The sequence below is a fragment of the Neolamprologus brichardi genome, chromosome 10 (genome assembly GCF_056152115.1).
Source record: "Neolamprologus brichardi isolate AB-2024 chromosome 10, ASM5615211v1, whole genome shotgun sequence".
In the NCBI taxonomy this organism is placed as follows: domain Eukaryota; kingdom Metazoa; phylum Chordata; class Actinopteri; order Cichliformes; family Cichlidae; genus Neolamprologus; species Neolamprologus brichardi.
Window position 1 is genome coordinate 12,954,567 of NC_142113.1, and position 18,175 is coordinate 12,972,741.

The window sequence follows — 18,175 nt, forward strand, 5'->3', positions numbered from 1 at the left end:
GTCCCTGTGAAGGTACGTGAGAGGACTTGTTATTGGGCAGTTTAGTTTTGGTTTGCTTTGCTTTGGATGTGGGGAAGATAAGATTTTAGTACCATTTTGGAAATGCGTAGACGTTTTTAATAAACCACAGAATATTTGTTACTTCTTGTTCAGCTTCATCTTGAAAGTCGTGTCTTAGATCTCCTCAGTGCTAACATGAAAGATCAAATAGATGATAGTTTAGGGCATTTAGACCAAACCAGAACAGTCCCTTTTCTTCACCAAATTCTGCTGTAATTATGAACCAATAAATACTAAATCTTTGACCAAAACAAATCGACCTTGTGTTTATTCCTGTTCAACCAGAAGAACAGCAGTCTCAGTTTTGAGCTCATCTTAAAGTCTACAGAGGTAGTTTTACTCCCTCTGCTGTTCAGAATTATGTTTACAAGAAGCTGAAGTCAGTCCGGTTTCACTGTTAATCAGTTAATCAGTGTGCCAGACTAGTCAAACTAACTTTCTAGCACTGTACAGAAGTTTAACTACACATTTAATTCTTGAGATATCCTAATATAAGAAAAAGAAGTTCATTCTCAACAGTATGTCTCAGTCTTTTCTACGTGATAAAGAAATCCTCTTGTAGCCAATGATATAAAAGTGTTTTCTATGTGTTGCTAACAGGATTATTAATTCTGACAATCATTTCACTGATTTCATGATGTGAGGGTATGTTTGACCATCAAGTTTTAATGATGGTCAAACATTAAAACTTGTTTGACCATCATTCATGCTTTCTTTTACGAGTGTGGTACCATCAGCTGCTTGGTAGACATTTTTGTAGTAAAGGAGTATAGGGATGTATTTCTGTTTCTAAAGTAAATGTAAACGAAATAACAAATTTGGACCAAAGCCATGAGCGCACACAGTGTAGTTGGTGCTATGAGTTTAGCAGCAATATACAGAGAATGCTGCCAAAATTGCAGTGATTTTGAAAAATCCCTATAAACATGATCGGTGTAAAATCAAGGGAAACTTTACTTGTTTCAAGACAATAATTATAACGTGCATTTTTAATGAATGGACAAAATCTGACTTCCAGGAAAAGATTTAAATCAGACCTGTGAAAATTTGTAAATGTTTGCAGCTCCTTGTTTTTCCCACTGCTCCTCGCAGCTCCTCTGGGAGAAATGGTGACAGCTGCTGCGTGTTCAGTAACAGCTGCCTTAATTGTGCCATGGTGCTGTTTCCAATTGAGAGACCGGAATTAATTTCTGTTTGAATACAGTCACAGTTTGGTTTGGGCCCAGCCAAGCATAAAGTACTTTGAACCGGTAACATTTTAATTGGCCTAGCCCCAAGGGCCTTTGAAATTTGTTATTGAGTTTGTGTACGTTGATTTTTCAGTAGTCAGCCGATAGCACATGATCAGAGGACTACGGAGTTCTCAGTTCTCCTCTTTTGGAATTATTGTGCAATCTGCCAATATCTTCATTCCTGAAGTTTCAGGTTTCTGAGGTTTTCTCAGGTTTTGTTTCTGCTTCTGTTTTCGATTTAGAGCCGCCTCTCAAAATTGTGTTGTTTTGTCATTGGGAATGGAAAACCTAACGGTAAGGAGATTTTTATTGGCTCTTGGCTTTTATTTGTTATTTGATATGAAAAAAGTAGTTGCGGGTTAAAAAAACAAAAACAAAAAAGCAAGTCTAACCCTACTGTGCTTCATATAAGCTCGAACCAGCTTTTAAAAAAATTGAATTCTATGTTTTACTAATGTTTGTGTTCATATATGTCATGCATTTCTAAGTCAAATCTTTCCCTATTTGCATGTTCTTTTATTCCTAGTATATCTTGCTATTTTATCAAAGGATCAGTTGAATCGTGTATTTGGCCTCAGTGCCAAAAAATCTTGACAGAACTGAAAAGCTTACCCTCAGACCTTTGTTCACTTTGTAAGCCTTGTGGTTAAAGCTTTTAAAGTCTATTTTAAGCAAACCATGATTTATTTTTCTCAAATCTAACCAAGTAATTTTGTTGTCTAAACATAATAAAACAGCATAAAATCTTTTAAAATCAAAGACTTCGAGTGTGTGAATCTGAGACTGCTGCTGACTTTCCCGGTCTGTCCTGCAGCCAGAGCAATGGCGAGAGATTATGAGCAAGAAGATGCGGTTCTCTCCAGCGCTCATCAGTGCCATTCAGGAGGGGGAAACAGCGCTGCTGTGCGGACTCTTGAAGACAGGTGACGGCATTACCCGCCAGCTGGATGAGTCTGAGGATCGTCAGTGGAGGGAGGCCCTCAATCTCTCCATCCGCTTGGGCAACGAGGATGCCATGGACGCCCTCCTGCAAGGAGTCAAGTTTGACTTCCGGCAGATTCATGAGGCTCTGCTAGTCGCCGTGGACACCAACCAGCCCATAGTGGTGAAGCGTCTCCTGGACCGCTTGGATCAGGAGAAAGGGAACAAGATGGACGTACGATCCTTCTCTCAGGCCATATTTGATCGTTCTGTTGACAACTCTCAGTTTGCCCCTGGTGTGACCCCTCTGACTTTAGCCTGCCAGAAAGACCTGTACGAGATTGTTACCATGCTCACCCAGAAAGGCCACGTCATCCCGTGGCCACATAAGATCTCCTGCGCCTGTTTGGAGTGTTCTAACGGCCGGCAGTATGACCTGCTGAAGTTCTCCCTGTCTCGCATCAATACCTATCGCGGCATTGCCAGCCGTGCCTACCTGTCCATCACCTCTGACGATGCCATGCTCAGCGCCTTCAGTCTCAGCAGAGAACTCCGTAAGCTGTCACAGAAAGAGCCAGAGTTCAAGGTCTGAGGAGATTCATAGTTATCCCTGCTCACTATTCATGGCGGGTGTCTCTGTTGCTTCATGACTTATGGTTAATTTCTCCTACAGCCTCAGTACCTGAGCCTGGAGCAGATCTGTCAGGAGTTTGCCGTGGAGTTGCTGGGCATGTGTCGCAACCAGAGCGAGGTAACCACTATTTTGAACAGCTGTGGAAATGAAACTCAGGATTCCTTGGATGAACAGGCCTTTGAGGAAGGAATCCCCAGCCTGTCTCGCCTGCGGCTTGCAGTCAACTACAACCAGAAGCAGGTAGCTAGAATTAGAAACTGATGCCAACCAAAGACAAGTAAGATAAAAACAATCAATTCCTGTCTTCTCTGTCTCTGTTTCTCTCTGTTTGTGGCAGTTTGTGGCGCACCCAATCTGTCAGCAGGTTCTGTCCTCTATCTGGTGTGGGAAACTGGCAGGCTGGAGAGGTAGCAGAACGGCCTGGAAGCTGTTTGTCTCTATGGGAATCTTTCTTACCATGCCCCTTCTTTGCCTTGCCTACTGGATTGCACCGAAGTCAAAGGTCACACACTCTGTAGTAGCAGGTTGATATTGGATGTACATAAATATGTCATGTGAGGTATTATGTCAATTTTACGTTGACTGTGTTGTTTGTTCCCCAGCTGGGAAAGCTAGTAAGAATTCCTGTGATCAAGTTTCTTCTTCACTCTGCATCCTACCTGTGGTTTCTCATTACATTACTTGGGGAATCGATAACCATGGAGCTGTATCAGGACACATTCGCTTCCCGGCAGCAGAACCTTCTGCACAGCTCCTTCCACATGGTGTGGGTGGTCGGTAGGTGTACTTTCTCTAGTTTTAACTTTTAAAAATAGACAACAGCCATTAGATGTGAACAGGGTTCGGATTGTCTGTTTCTTAAAGGGTTCTTCTGGTATGAGTGTAAGGAAGTGTGGATCGAGGGGCTTCGGAGTTACTTCTTAGACTGGTGGAACTGCTTGGACGTGATGGTGCTCAGCATGTACCTGGCATCTTTTGCGTTACGTGTGCTTATCTTGCTCAAAGGTTTCTTCCTCTGCCATGATCATGATGGCACAGAGGAGTGTGTCTACTTCACCCAGACTTGTAAGCGGGGAAAAATCATTCATCCAAAATGAATGTCACAAATCTAAATGCTCAATTGTGTTTTTTTGTTTGTTTGTTTGTTTTGTTTTGACTATGTGAAATTGTCTTGCAGCACGTGACAATTGGCACCAGGAAGATCCTCAGCTGATTGCCGAGGTGCTCTTTGCAGTGACCAGCATGTTAAGCTTCACACGACTGGCATATATCCTGCCAGCCCACGAATCTCTGGGAACACTACAGATCTCCATCGGAAAGATGATTGATGATATGATGAGGTCACTTATATCTGATTCCTTATATTTTTACATCTGAATATACAGAACCAGAAGTATGTGAATGTTTCTTTTCTGTTTGTGTGTTTTTAGATTTATGTTCATACTGATGATCATTGGCACCGCCTTCCTTTGTGGCATCAACAATATCTATGTTCCTTATGTCATTTCTCCAAATCTTGGCAGGTAAGACTAGAGAGAGTTTGAGAGACTTTTACATCATCTTTTCTGAAGGCAGTAAAAAGTATTTCTAATTTAAATGATCTACAGAAATGTGATAATTAAAACTAGCCCTTACAGTTAATATCTAAGCTCTCAAAGCTTGTTAATATTATGGGATAATGGGTTTTTTTACTCTATTTTTGAAGCTTAAGTTAGCAGGTGCTATCTTCTGAAAAAGTGTTAAGTTGCGCATAAATGAAATACAATAATTTCTCCAACTAAAACCTGAACACAGACTTCCTGTCAATCTCAAAGGAACTCATACTTATCAAGCCACATACACTGAATGTAAAGTGTACACACATTTCTGTTGAAATACCAGTTTTTGTCATTAAAAAAAAGATCCAAATAAATCATTTAAAAGTGTTTCCCACCTTTCGTGTGACCTATAACCAGTACAGTTCAATTGAATCATCTGTTAGGGAAGGGAGTCTACCAGCATGCTACATCTTGACTTGGTTGTCCACTTTTGTCAGCTTCTGAGGGCCTTTCTTGTGCACAACCATCTTCAGGGTAATTTTCTACTGGTGAAGCCATTATCTATTTGATTTGCTTACTTAGAGTCATTGTCATGCTGAAAAGGTAAAATTCCTCTTCAGCTGTCTGGTAGACTCCAAAAGGATTTGGGTCAAAAGTGACAGGTGTACAAAACTGTAATTACCTCGCACGATCTGATATCGTCGTGTTGGTGTTGTTCCCAGATCATCATACTAAATGTTGTGCCAGGATCAACATGGCAAGTGACCAATCATAATGTTGTGACGTCATACTTTTGCGACTTCGGGAAAAACCGCCGTAAAACAAAAAACTGTACTTAAACTGCGAGAAACCGCCTCTGTCCTCCAATCAACGGACCCTGACCCTTTAATAAACGGTAAGCAGAATTGATATTGTCCTTGCAACATTGGAATTTCATAAATGCACGAATGGCTTGGTGCGCAAAACAATAGCGTCACAACAATGTGATTGGTCACTTGCAATGTTGAACCTGGAACAACATTTTCATGATGATCTGGGAACAACACCAAAACGACGATATCAGATCATCCAATTACCTCCACCTTGACTAAAGCCCCGGTTTCAGCTAAAGAAAAGCAACCTAAAAATGATACCACCACCGTGCTTCACGGTGGGTATGATGTTCTATTGGTGTATTTTTGTACCAAACATACCAAACCTTTTTTTTTTTTTTTGTCTTTATCAGAAAAGGCTTACATTTTGCAACCCTACACCATAGTCCAGACATAAGGAGAACACTGGATATTGTTGTCACATGTAGTATACAACAAGGACTTGCCAGTACTGGAGCTTCAGCTCTTTTAGTGTTGCTGTAGGTCTCTGGGCAACTTCTCTGACCGGTTTACATCTTGTCTTTTCGTTCATTTTGCAACTAAGTCCAGTTCTTTCCAGTGTAATTATTGTCCTATTTTTCCCTCTACCTTTTGATGGCCGTCTTCTCTGTGCTCAATGAAATTTCAAATACTGTGAAAACATTTTTTGTACACTTCTTGCAACTGATACCTTTCAACAGTGAGATCCTTTGCAACCCATGGCTTTGGCTGAAGCAGGCAACTGAGTAAATCTCAGAGAAATCCTCTTAGGACAGCTGAACTTTATTTGGGATTAACCAGAGTCTCTAATTAATGGCAGCTGTGTACCCAAGAAGACTCAAAAGATGCTTCAAAGTCCTAGATTATTGGTGTACGCAACAAGCCTATTGTACTTTTGTAGTGTATATTTTCCCTAACAGATTTGTTTTCCAATTGAATTGTACAGGGGATATACTGTATACCATTAAAGGTGGGAAAAATTGTATTGATTGCATCATGAAAAAAAAACAGCATTTTACCATTGGTGTGTACACTTTCTGCATCCACTGTTCAGTATATAATATATAGACAGCTCACCGGGGGAGTCACCTGTCATTCAAAATACTCATGCCACATAAAAATGCACAACTTACCTCTTAAAACAGGTGAGTTATAAAAAGATTCGCCCTTTTGTTCTGCACATCTTGGCAGTTTTGGGCAATTGTCACTGGCTTTATTGTTCAACCCCCTGATATTATAGCTTGATTATACAGTGGGGCAAAAAAGTATTTAGTCAGCCACCGATTGTGCAAGTTCCCCCACTTAAAATGATGACAGAGGTCAGTAATTTGCACCAGAGGTACACTTCAACTGTGAGAGACAGAATGTGAAAAAAAAATCCATGAATTCACATGGTAGGATTTGTAAAGAATTTATTCGTAAATCAGGGTGGAAAATAAGTATTTGGTCAATAACAAAAATACAACTCAATACTTTGTAACATAACCTTTGTTGGCAATAACAGAGGTCAAACGTTTACTATAGGTCTTTACCAGGTTTGCACACACAGTAGCTGGTATTTTGGCCCATTCCTCCATGCAGATCTTCTCAAGAGCAGTGATGTTTTGGGGCTGTCGCCGAGCAACACGGACTTTCAACTCCCGCCACAGATTTTCTATGGGGTTGAGGTCTGGAGACTGGCTAGGCCACTCCAGGACTTTCAAATGCTTCTTACGGAGCCACTCCTTTGTTGCCCGGGCGGTGTGTTTTGGATCATTGTCATGTTGGAAGACCCAGCCTCGTTTCATCTTCAAAGTTCTCACTGATGGAAGGAGGTTTTGGCTCAAAATCTCACGATACTTGGCCCCATTCATTCTGTCCTTAACACGGATCAGTCGTCCTGTCCCCTTGGCAGAAAAACAGCCCCATAGCATGATGTTTCCACCCCCATGCTTCACAGTAGGTATGGTGGTCTTGGGATGCAACTCAGTGTTCTTCTTCCTCCAAACACGACGAGTTGAGTTTATACCAAAAAGTTCTACTTTGGTTTCATCTGACCACATGACATTCTCCCAATCCTCTGCTGTATCATCCATGTGCTCTCTGGCAAACTTCAGACGGGCCTGGACATGCACTGGCTTCAGCAGCGGAACACGTCTGGCACTGCGGGATTTGATTCCCTGCCGTTGTAGTGTGTTACTGATGGTGACCTTTGTTACTTTGGTCCCAGCTCTCTGCAGGTCATTCACCAGGTCCCCCCGTGTGGTTCTGGGATCTTTGCTCACCGTTCTCATGATCATTTTGACCCCACGGGATGAGATCTTGCGTGGAGCCCCAGATCGAGGGAGATTATCAGTGGTCTTGTATGTCTTCCATTTTCTGATGATTGCTCCCACAGTTGATTTTTTCACACCAAGCTGCTTGCCTATTGTAGATTCACTCTTCCCAGTCTGGTGCAGGTCTACAATTCTTTTCCTGGTGTCCTTCGAAAGCTCTTTGGTCTTGGCCATGGCGGAGTTTGGAGTCTGACTGGTTGAGGCTGTGGACAGGTGTCTTTTATACAGATGATGAGGTCAAACAGGTGCCATTCATACAGGTAACGAGTGGGGGACAGAAAAGCTTCTTACAGAAGATGTTACAGGTCTGTGAGAGCCAGGGATTTTCCTTGTTTGAGGTGACCAAATACTTATTTTCCACCCTGATTTACGAATAAATTCTTTACAAATCCTACCATGTGAATTCATGGATTTTTTTTTCACATTCTGTCTCTCACAGTTGAAGTGTACCTCTGGTGCAAATTACTGACCTCTGTCATCATTTTAAGTGGGGGAACTTGCACAATCGGTGGCTGACTAAATACTTTTTTGCCCCACTGTAACTTGTCTTGTTTTTTTTTAAAAAAAAATAATAAAACAACCCTCACATCATGCCTGTGCCTTTCTTCACTTTCACAGGTTTAATGAGACCTTCCGCTTCCTATTCTGGACCATGTTTGGAGTTGTAAACCAGGAATATGTGGACATGCCAGAGTTTGTGTTGGCAGAATTTGTAGGAAGGATCCTGTATGGCATCTTCACTCTTGTCATTGTCATTGTACTTCTCAACATGCTTATTGCCATGATAACAAACTCCTTTCAGAAAATTGAGGTAAAGAATTACCATCCTCCTGTGTAACGTCTACAAAAGCCCCCCCCCCCCTTTCTGGGATGCGCACTGACCGATGTGCATTTGTCTTACTTCAGGATGACGCGGACGTTGAGTGGAAATTTGCCAGGTCAAAGCTGTACCTCAGCTACTTCAGAGAGGGCCTCACCATGCCTGTGCCTTTCAACATCATTCCCTCCCCCAAAGCCATTTTTTACATCCTAAGGTGAGCTGCAAAAATACAGATTTTAAACTAGAAAAACAGCCTTTTGTTCTGATTTTTAAAAAATGTTTTAAATATATATTTTTAAAAATTCCATTCAAGGGGCATCTTTAGACGAATCTGCTGCTGCTGCACTTGTTCCTCTGAGCAAAAATATCCCCCCATAGCCTCTATAGTAAGTGTGTATGAATTTGATTTTAGTAAAAGAATATATTATCTTTTACATTTTACTTAATATATGTTAATTATACTCTATATGGCATTTAACATGTTTTATGCTATCTGTATTCTGTAAAAAGTCCAATGATAAGGGGTCTGAAGATGGCCAGTTATCGTACCGTCAGCAGGTGATCACGGCACTGGTGCAGCGCTACATTGAGTCAGCTCGCAGGGAGTTTGAGGAGACCAAGAGGAAAGGTAATGACTCTTTCAGTAAGCACTTGATTAGTTTTGTAGAGCGGATATACCCTATATGGAAAAAGTATTGGGCCACACCGTTTAATCTTAAGTTCAGGTGTTTTCAGTTTCATTATCACAGGTGTATAGAATCAAGCATCTTGGCATGCAGTCTGCCTTTACAAACAAAAGAGGAAATAATGGATCATTCTAAAGAGGTCATTGTGCCAATGATCTGCTGACTCAGTAACACCAGAGCTCCAAACCTTCTCTTACATTAACATCAGCACAAAAGCTTCATTTCATGGTCAGGCACCTTTTGTTGATCTAATGTTTCAGTCCATATAGTGTGTAATTTGACTTCCTGACTAATCTTGCTTTGCTACTGACAAAGAGATTAAGGTTTGGGTTCCCAGACATGGATCATATTCTATAAATCAGCTCTATGATTTTAGCAGGTTTTCTTCTTCTTTTTTAAGCACTGATTTCAGTTTTAAGTAAATTATTAATCATTAAAAAGCTTGTGGTGTGACTAAAGTGTTTTCTTCCCTCAGATATTGGAAATCGAATGACTGAGCTGAGCAAAGCGGTCGCCAGGATGCACAACGATCTGAAAGTCGCCCAGCAGTACGCAATGGATGATGGAAACGATACAAGCGATGCCCTGACCAAGAATGGCTCCTCTGTACTGGGGAAATACATCACTGGTGCCAAGAACAATTTCAGAGGTTTTACCACCAGACAAGATGACAAATGCACAGCTCTTAAGGTGACTGTGCACAGCATTGAGGAAAAGCTGGATAAAGAAAAGTTTGAAGCACAGATGGAATCAGACATTCAACAGAATGAGGTGGATGAATGTAGAGACGAGGGACAGTTTCCTGACTCTGTTGTGGTGAAGATGGAGGAAGGCCGAGCTCAGGCTGAACAAGAGGAAAAGAAGGAAATTAACTCAGATGAGAAGGAGAAAGCAGCCAAAAGTGAAATTAGTGTAAATAAAGTGAAAGAGGAGAAAAAAGGAGGAAACGGTTTTATTAACACAGAAGAAACGGTGAGTGACGAGGCCACGGATGAAGAAGCAGAAACCCTAAATGAAGGAGGGATGAACAAAGAGGGAAGAGTGCTGGATGAACACATGACCTCTGCACATGCCGAGAGCATCGAAGTGAGTGACGAAAATATAGAAACCCAAAAAATAATCAGCAAGTTCAATCACATTGAGCTGCAAGAAAAAAAAGCAGCACAACCGAGCTGGATGAACGGAAGAAAGCCTGAGCATAATGTAGCAGAGACGCCTCACAATGAAAAACCTGAAATGAAGAAAATGATTCCTTCACCTACAGGAAGCAGCAGCTCCCAGGACACAGGCTTTGGTTCCCAAGAGGGGGAAGAATCGATCGATGGCACACCAGTGAGACCTTAACCTGTGAGGTGACCTTGCTGCCTCTTTGGTCACTTTATGCAATATCTGACAAGAGTCTGCAGTTGAGCAGAGTTTTGAGATGTCCACTTTTTCCCCCATGTCTTAAAAAGTAAACAAAGGATCAGCAGAGAAACTGTCAGTTTGCATGCAAGATATTTTCCACTACCTAAAAACATTTACTTTTATCCATTCATCTTTAGATTGCCAAACATTTTGTCATGTAGTCTATTTCTAAGCCCAAGGATGAAAACTGCAGAGGCTTGCCAGCAATGCTTTAGACCTTCTTCATACCTTTAGAAAACCCCTCTTTAGATGTCTTGCAGTTTGTGTGCAGATCAAACAAAGTATAGTTGAAAGTTTTAATAAATGAGCTTTAAGGATGTTTGGGTGCAGATGTGTGTAGCAACTGTAGCTCTCTGGATACCTGAGATAAGCTGGATAAGCTTCTGAGCTTGCTTTCATCTCCCAAGACGATTCCATTTCATTTAGGTTGTTAGTTATTTATCAGACTGCTGTTAAAGTTTTCAATTTACATTCATTGAAATAAAAGTCTCGTGTCTTAAACAGTGTCGCCTCCTTTTATTTCCATCAGGCAGCTAACCTATACACGTTGCTACATTGCAACAATACAGGTCTCAGCTTGCTTTATACATAATACTCCCATGAGGTCTCATGCAGGAACACACTGGCTCATTAATTCATCACCTGCAGCAGCATTGGTCCCATGGCACATATCCAAACTCTTGCACTGGAAAATCACCTCAGCTTATGACCTTTTCTATCACAATGTCTCCTTAAACTTTGTTTTTGTTCTCATCAGCCCAACTTAAGCCCAGCGCTTGTCCGACAGGTTTTGATGTCTTGTAGCAAAATCCAAAACTTGTACACAGTATCTTTGAAAATAATTATGCTGAATCTCAGACCACTGGATAATATTTTATTTCTATTTATTTATTTAAAAATGCAGGTCAACCTGAATTCATTAATATGACCCACCTGAATGTAAAAGAAATATTAATTCTATACAAAACATGCATACGATTGTCTGAGCGTAGCAAACTTCATTTAAGAGCCACACATCAGGCATTCGTCTTTGTTTGCTAAGGAACAGACCATGGCTGCGGTATTGCGCTCTTTGGTCTCCTCCTCCACGCTCTTAGCCGATTGGCCCTCCTTCAGTTTCTCTTTGTTCAGGGTGAATTGAATGGGGTTGGCAGCAGGCTTTGTCCGCAGGTAGTACATGCCAGTTTTCAGGCCCTGTGGAGGGAGGAAAAAAAATGGGAAGGTTTCAAACAGTGTTTGGATATTTCTCCATTTCCACCTTGACCATGAATCAGTTGGTCCTAACTTACCAACTTCCAGCCATAGAAGTGCATGCTACTAAGTTTTCCATAGTTTGGCTCAGCAATGTGAATGTTAAGCGACTGGCTTTGGTCAATGTATGCACCACGATCTGCTGCCATCTTGAGGACCGTCTTCTGGGAGATTTCCCACACAGTTTTATACAGCTGCTTCAGATCATCTGGGATCTCATCAATGTTCTGAAAAGAAGAGGGACAAATTCACATTTTATTTGTCCTCCACAAGTGAAGTTGGGCTTAATTATAGGAACAATTGGAGCAGTGAAATGGAACAACTGAATAAGCCTTTTACCTGGATGGATCCATTATGAGCTATGAGCTGATTCTTCATATCCTCGTTCCACAGTCCTCTTTCTGTGAGGTCTTTCAGCAGGTGAGGATTCACAATCTATAAGACAGGTTGAAAACACACATAGTAGCCTTGCCTTTGCTGTGCACATGTCTTAACACACAGTACGGCAGATGCATTCAGCACTCACCTGAAACTCTCCTGAAAGCACCCTGCGGGTGTAGATGTTGCTGGTGTATGCCTCGATGGACTCATTATTACCCAGGATCTGGGCAGTGGATGCTGTGGGCATTGGGGACAAAAGCAGGCTATTCCTCACACCATGCCTGAGGATGGACAGGAGTAAGAACTATGGCCACCACTTATGGTTAACGTGAGCAGTAAATGGATAACCAGGCATTCAGGAAAACTTACTTGGCAATCTTCTCCTTTAGCGCATTCCAGTCACATAAATCAGTTGGGGTCTTATTCCACATTTCATACTGAAGGATCTGAAAAAACAAACACGTCTTTGTTAGGTTTTGATCTCAAACTGCTAAAATGTATCCCAGGATGGTTTTGAGACACCGTGATATCTACTCACTCCTTTGCTGACAGGAGAGCCGGGGTAGGTTTCATAAGGGCCAAGCTCTGCTGCCAACTCACAACTGGCCTCCAGGGCAGCGTAGTACATGGTCTCAAAGATCTGAATGTTGAGCAACTGGGCCTCTGGGCTTTCAAACGGATAGCGCATGAGGATAAAGGCATCAGCCAGACCCTGCACACCAATTCCAATTGGCCTGTGACGCTTGTTAGACCTTTCAGCCTGTAAAGAGGGATGGAGAAGTTTTGTTTACATAGAGCTTATGAAACCCAGCTGCATGGCTGCAACACCAGAAAGGAAGTCATACCTCAGGCACTGGGTAGTAGTTTATATCGATAATCTTGTTCAGGTTCTTGACAATGACTTTGGTAACAGATGCAAGTTTCTTGAAGTCATAGGTCTTTTCTGGTGTAACGTACATGTTGACGGCGATGGAAGCCAGGTTACACACTGCAACCTGAGTTAGGAGAACAAACCAAACTGAAAACAAGTTCTGACAGAATAATACACATAGCTGTCCCAAAAAGCTAAATTTGTTGTGACCAGTACATCTTCTACCCCTCACCTCATCTTTGCTCGTGTACTCTACGATCTCTGTGCACAGATTGCTGGATTTGATGGTGCCCAGATTTTGCTGATTACTCTTTCTGTTGCAGGCATCCTTGTAAACCATGTATGGTGTACCAGTTTCTGTCTGTGACTCAATGATGGCGTACCACAGCTGCTGAGCTTTCACCACACGCTTAGCCCTGCCCTCCTTCTCATATCTGAAAACCAAGACCATCATTTGAGACAGGTTAGCACTGGGAAAAAAAAAAAGAAAAAAAAAAGAGCTGTTTGTTGAGAACAGAGTTTGTCGTGCTGATCTTACCGAGTGTAGAGCTCCTCAAACTCCTCCCCCCAGCATTCGTCCAATCCAGGACATTCACTGGGACACATCAGAGACCAGTCCTACAATCACAGCAGAAGGATAAGATTTGTTCCTATTCACCATTTAGGAAAAAATAAAACCCTAAAGTCAACTCTGGCCAGCATGGGGTTTCCCCCAGTAATCACCTGATTGGTTTCCACTCGCTTCATAAAAAGGTCTGGGATCCACAAGGCGAAAAACAGGTCCCGCGCCCTCTGCTCTTCTTTACCCGTGTTCTTCTTCAACTCCAAAAACTCAAACACATCAGAATGCCACGGCTCGAGGTACATAGCGAACGCCCCAGGCCTCTAAAGTAAACAAAAACCAAGCCAGGCGATTAGCACCATTTTATTTACACTGTTGTTACACATCTTCCATAATTTATGGGAAAATGTCGTCTTTACCTTGTTGCCACCCTGGTCAACATAACGTGCTGTGTTGTTGTACACACGAAGCATAGGAACCAGCCCGTTGGAAGTGCCATTAGTCTGTAAGAAACAAAACAAACACGCACCACTTTAAGTAAAAAACAAAACACGTTGGTATAAATGAAAGCAACTCGTCAAAATTTCACTCACCCCAGCAATGTAGCTGCCTGTAGATCTGATGCAGCTAACTGCCACTCCAATACCTCCAGCTGATTTTGAGATAAGTGCGCACTGCTTCAGTGTATCATAAATACCGTCGATGCTGTCATCTATCATGGCTAGCAAGAAACAACTGCAGAAATCCAAACAAAGTATATTAGGCGGAAAAATCCCCACAGTATCAGAGCGTATCAGCACCCTCAATTATAAATTCTCTACCTGGACAGCTGAGGCCTGTTGGTGCCAGCGTTGAACAGTGTAGGAGAAGCGTGAGTGAACCACTTCTCTGACAGCAAGTTGTAGGTCTCAATGGCTGCATCAATGTCACCTTTATGAATCCCGACTGACACTCTCATTAGCATGTGTTGGGGTCGCTCAGCAACTACAGAGAAAGACGTTAAATAGTTAGTCCCTGATGGCCTGCACCCATAAACATGCTTATCAATAAGTTATAGGGAATTTAACTCTCACCTTTGCCATTAATCTTCAACAAATACGATCTCTCAAGAGTCTGTTAGAGCAAAAAGCACAAGTTAGATTCATAATCATAGTGTATGCACAATAGGGGTCAGAGAAAAAAGGGTGGTGGATACATCACAGTATCCCAATAATTTCGATATTTTATTAGATAATGAAAATAGTTTTCTGTCATCTTTGCAACTTGTGGTGACTAAATGGTTGCCCAGAGCTTCTGAGGGTGTTGAACACTAACGACTGCTTGATAAGAGGCAACTTTCCTTCAATCACTCTCGGAGATTGTGGAAGGCTTGCAAATAATCCCTGTCTGATTTGTAAATACAGATAGATTGCCGACATGTTGCCATCAGTCTGAATGAATCTTTGTCAGTGAACACAATTCAAGGGGACTCGAGTCAACTGGCTGCCAGGTGGTTGTATACTGGTACAAAATTTTTGGAACAGGTTTTTGAGCGTAAATGTAATAATGTGAATTTTTCTCTATGTAAACAGCAACAGATATGTGATTTTTGACAATTTATAAGTTAATTGCTGTATTATCAGTAACAGATTGCTTATTATTATCATCATCACCTTAAGCCCATTTAGTACCAGACTGATGCAGTCTTATGGCAACATGTACGGCAGGTTTTAGTGACACCGTTGGTGTTTGAGGACATAATTTGCAGCTTAAAAACTGCGATAAACCACAGTGTATGTTGGTAAAATATTCTGCATAATGCAACATGTTAAACATTGCAAAAATATCATATTATGAGAGAAGTATTGTGGTAATATGTGTGTCTAATGCACAGGATGTTAAATGTAGGGTAAAATGAGAATTTACCTTAAACCCGAAGAAGTTGTAAGAGAAATCTCTGTCGTAAATGATTGACGAGTTGAGGCGCTGCAAAAAATTGAGGAAAATGTGTTAAAAAGCTTCACCAAACTTTAACTGTGAGGAGACGAACAAAGGATAAAATCAAACCCCACTTACAGCCTTGTTTTCAAGAACAACGTCCAGCGTCTCCTTGGAGATCATAGGAGAGTGACGTTTATTTAAAGGGTTGATATAGTTGTAGAGGTCTTCCATAACGTCTACACAAGCAAAGAGGAATGTCAGTTCAATATTAGTGCTGATTATTTAAGTCTTCCTAAAAAGCTAAGCAACTTCCTGTGTGCAGCATTATTAGTTACCAAAGATGTGCACCAGGGGGTGTTATAGTAGACTACAGGTGCTATGATTTCAGTGTAAAGTCATACCTATAGATACATTTCATGAAATGCACAGAAATTCAGGAAGTTGGTGTAGAGCAGGGGTGTCAAACATAAGGCCTAGGGGCCAGAATCAGCCCAGAGAAGACTTTAATCTGGCCTACTGGATGGTAATACATAGATTTTGAACTTTTAACTGTAATTTCAGAAGTTTTGCAGCGTTTCTTAATGATAAAGACTCTACTGCTATTCATACTACACCAAAGTAAAATTTTTAAAAAGATAATTACATGACATAAAAGTTTCTGTTTTTCCACTATAGGACTTTGTCCTTTGAACTACCAGAACTTTTTTGTGCGTGTCATTTTTTAGATTTATCATGTAGTTTCACTGGTCCAGTCTACTTAAGCTCAAAGTGTCAGAGTATGTGTCCCATGATGTAAAATGAGTTTGACGTCCCTGCTGTCGAGTATTTTATTTCTTCTGGTAAATCAGCACATATGCCAGGTCTCTCTTGGAAATGAGATTTCTAATCTCAATGAGATTTTTTACCTGGATAAATAAAGGACTAATGAAACTCACCACTGAATACTTTCTTGGTCTCTTTGTGCAGGTTAGATACAGCGATGCGTGCAGCCAGGACTGCATAGTCTGGGTGTTTGGTTGTGAGAGTGGCAGCAGTCTCTGCTGCCAGAGTGTCGAGCTCCACTGTGGTGACTCCACTGTACAAACCCTGGATCACCTTCATGGTAATCTGGGCCTGCAGAAACACAAGATATTAGCTTTTATATTAATTCATCACCTGAGCTTTCTTTGTCTCTCTCTCTCTTTTTTCTTTTTTTGGGGGGGTGTTAGCAACTTACAGGATCCACAAAGTCACAATTGAGTCCATAGCAAAGCTTCTGGACTCGAGAAGTGATTTTATCAAAGGAAACTGCCTCCGGGCGTCCATCTGAAAAACAAACAAACAAAAAAAAATAACACAAATTTAATTCAGTAGTCTTCAAACTCCTTTGGTCGTTTATCTGAAGTAAAGTATCCTAGCTAGCTTATATAACTTAGTGTTAAACACACCGCATATCACCGTCTAATCGACTCTCCTGCTCAATTTATTCCCCCAGTTTACTCATTAGCTCAGATGAGGCTCCCAGTGATCAGCTGCCTAACCATTCAGTGTCAACAAAAGGCAACACCTTGCTGCTGCGCGCCAAAAAACACAGATGATAAAAACACGCCAAAAGCACCCCCCACACACACACATCTGTTACAGTGGGAAGCCTGTGGACATGGTGTAAAACAAATTTAAAATTTCAGCTGTCCTGCTTCTATTTTGAATATAAATGTTACAATTAATGTATATGATTAAAAAAAGAAGACCAAAACAACATAAGAAGCCAGGGGAAAATTAGCAACCGGTTATCTGTCCGCTTTTTCTGCCCTTTCATAACTCGAGTCTTTGTGTGGTGTTTCGACGGAAACACCACACAAAGAAACAAAAAGCACCTTTAACGCGTGTTTAACACACATGCACACAAAATATGCGATGTTTCGTTGTGCTATTAACATTTACTGCAACTTACATTATACATAATACATTTCGAGGCTTTCCCCTCCCACGACTGTACCAAAGCCGGTGACCGGGTTTGCATCAGCCTCTTTGATAGAGGAAGTATTAAAGTTAGCTACAGTACCTCGCTTGATAACATGCATGATGACAAATGAAGCGGCAGGTCTCCTCAGAAAGCAGGTGCTGTTGGTATCTTCTCAGCTGGATGCTGGAAACGAGCTAAAGAAACTGTGGCGCAAAGTAGCTAACAACAAGCTTATAAACCCTGTGAGAACAATCAAGCATCACAGCAGAATCTCAAACTGAGCGCGCCAAAGAGCCCGAAGTCAGTTACACAAAATTGCGTCAGTCGCTCAACCAATCACACGAGACTAATAGACCTCTAAACCAATCACGCCGTCCTTTTACGTTTTCCGGTGGCCTCTTTCCGGACCAAAAATCTGGCGGGATGCAACAGTGGAACATGCAATTATGTTTCTACAACAGGACTGGCTCGTCCGTGCAGTTTGGCGACGTGTTTATGAACGTCTTGAAAACCAGAAACAAGTTGTAACACCGAATTTCATATTTATATGTGCCACAAGCATAGCTCTGGGAAATCTACATATGTGTAGCAGAAAATTGATGATCTCTCTCATGTTAACAGCTTCTTCCAGTCTGCAGTGTCACAATAATAAACTGATACACTGAATGACTTTACTGCACTTTCAGCTACATTTGACACTCTCCTAATGAGGCAAATGACATCATATACTTGCTTTGCTGCTTTTACTGCATTTATCAAGCTGAGTTGAAAATGCAGATGA

The 18,175-nt window shown here is 41.5% G+C and overlaps 2 protein-coding genes across 2 annotated transcripts; one reads left to right on the plus strand and one right to left on the minus strand.

Annotated features, from left to right (window-relative positions):
• Positions 1-1,571: 1,571 nt before the first annotated feature.
• On the plus strand, positions 1,572-10,787 carry LOC102784950 (short transient receptor potential channel 2-like). The gene is made up of 13 exons (XM_087846812.1): positions 1,572-1,586; positions 2,107-2,799; positions 2,887-3,087; positions 3,185-3,349; positions 3,450-3,624; positions 3,712-3,912; positions 4,025-4,187; positions 4,278-4,370; positions 8,170-8,362; positions 8,458-8,585; positions 8,685-8,757; positions 8,882-8,999; positions 9,533-10,787. Exons 1-13 carry the CDS (start codon positions 1,572-1,574, stop codon positions 10,399-10,401), a joined length of 3,087 nt encoding a protein of 1,028 aa, XP_087702938.1. The 3' UTR covers positions 10,402-10,787.
• Positions 10,788-11,324: 537 nt separating this feature from the next.
• Positions 11,325-17,693, minus strand: LOC102776621 (ribonucleoside-diphosphate reductase large subunit). Its single transcript, XM_006802170.3, has 19 exons — positions 17,494-17,693; positions 16,666-16,754; positions 16,385-16,562; positions 15,585-15,685; positions 15,435-15,494; positions 14,603-14,642; positions 14,351-14,513; positions 14,123-14,264; positions 13,949-14,032; positions 13,691-13,852; positions 13,506-13,585; positions 13,200-13,401; positions 12,942-13,091; positions 12,635-12,856; positions 12,466-12,542; positions 12,242-12,377; positions 12,055-12,150; positions 11,754-11,942; positions 11,325-11,658 (listed from the first exon to the last, which is right to left on the minus strand). Exons 1-19 carry the CDS (start codon positions 17,510-17,512, stop codon positions 11,467-11,469), a joined length of 2,382 nt encoding a protein of 793 aa, XP_006802233.1. The 5' UTR covers positions 17,513-17,693; the 3' UTR covers positions 11,325-11,466.
• Positions 17,694-18,175: the final 482 nt, after the last annotated feature.

Bases quoted from the DNA above. Each gene is read 5' to 3' on its own strand.
- LOC102776621 (XM_006802170.3), bottom strand. The intron at 13,402-13,505 runs GTAAGATCAGCA...CTTGGTTTTCAG, and splicing joins TTTGAGGAGCTCTACACTCG to ATATGAGAAGGAGGGCAGGG. The intron at 11,659-11,753 runs GTAAGTTAGGAC...CTCCCTCCACAG, and splicing joins ACTTCTATGGCTGGAAGTTG to GGCCTGAAAACTGGCATGTA.
- LOC102784950 (XM_087846812.1), top strand. The intron at 3,088-3,184 runs GTAGCTAGAATT...TGTTTGTGGCAG, and splicing joins TCAACTACAACCAGAAGCAG to TTTGTGGCGCACCCAATCTG. The intron at 8,586-8,684 runs GTGAGCTGCAAA...ATTCCATTCAAG, and splicing joins GCCATTTTTTACATCCTAAG to GGGCATCTTTAGACGAATCT.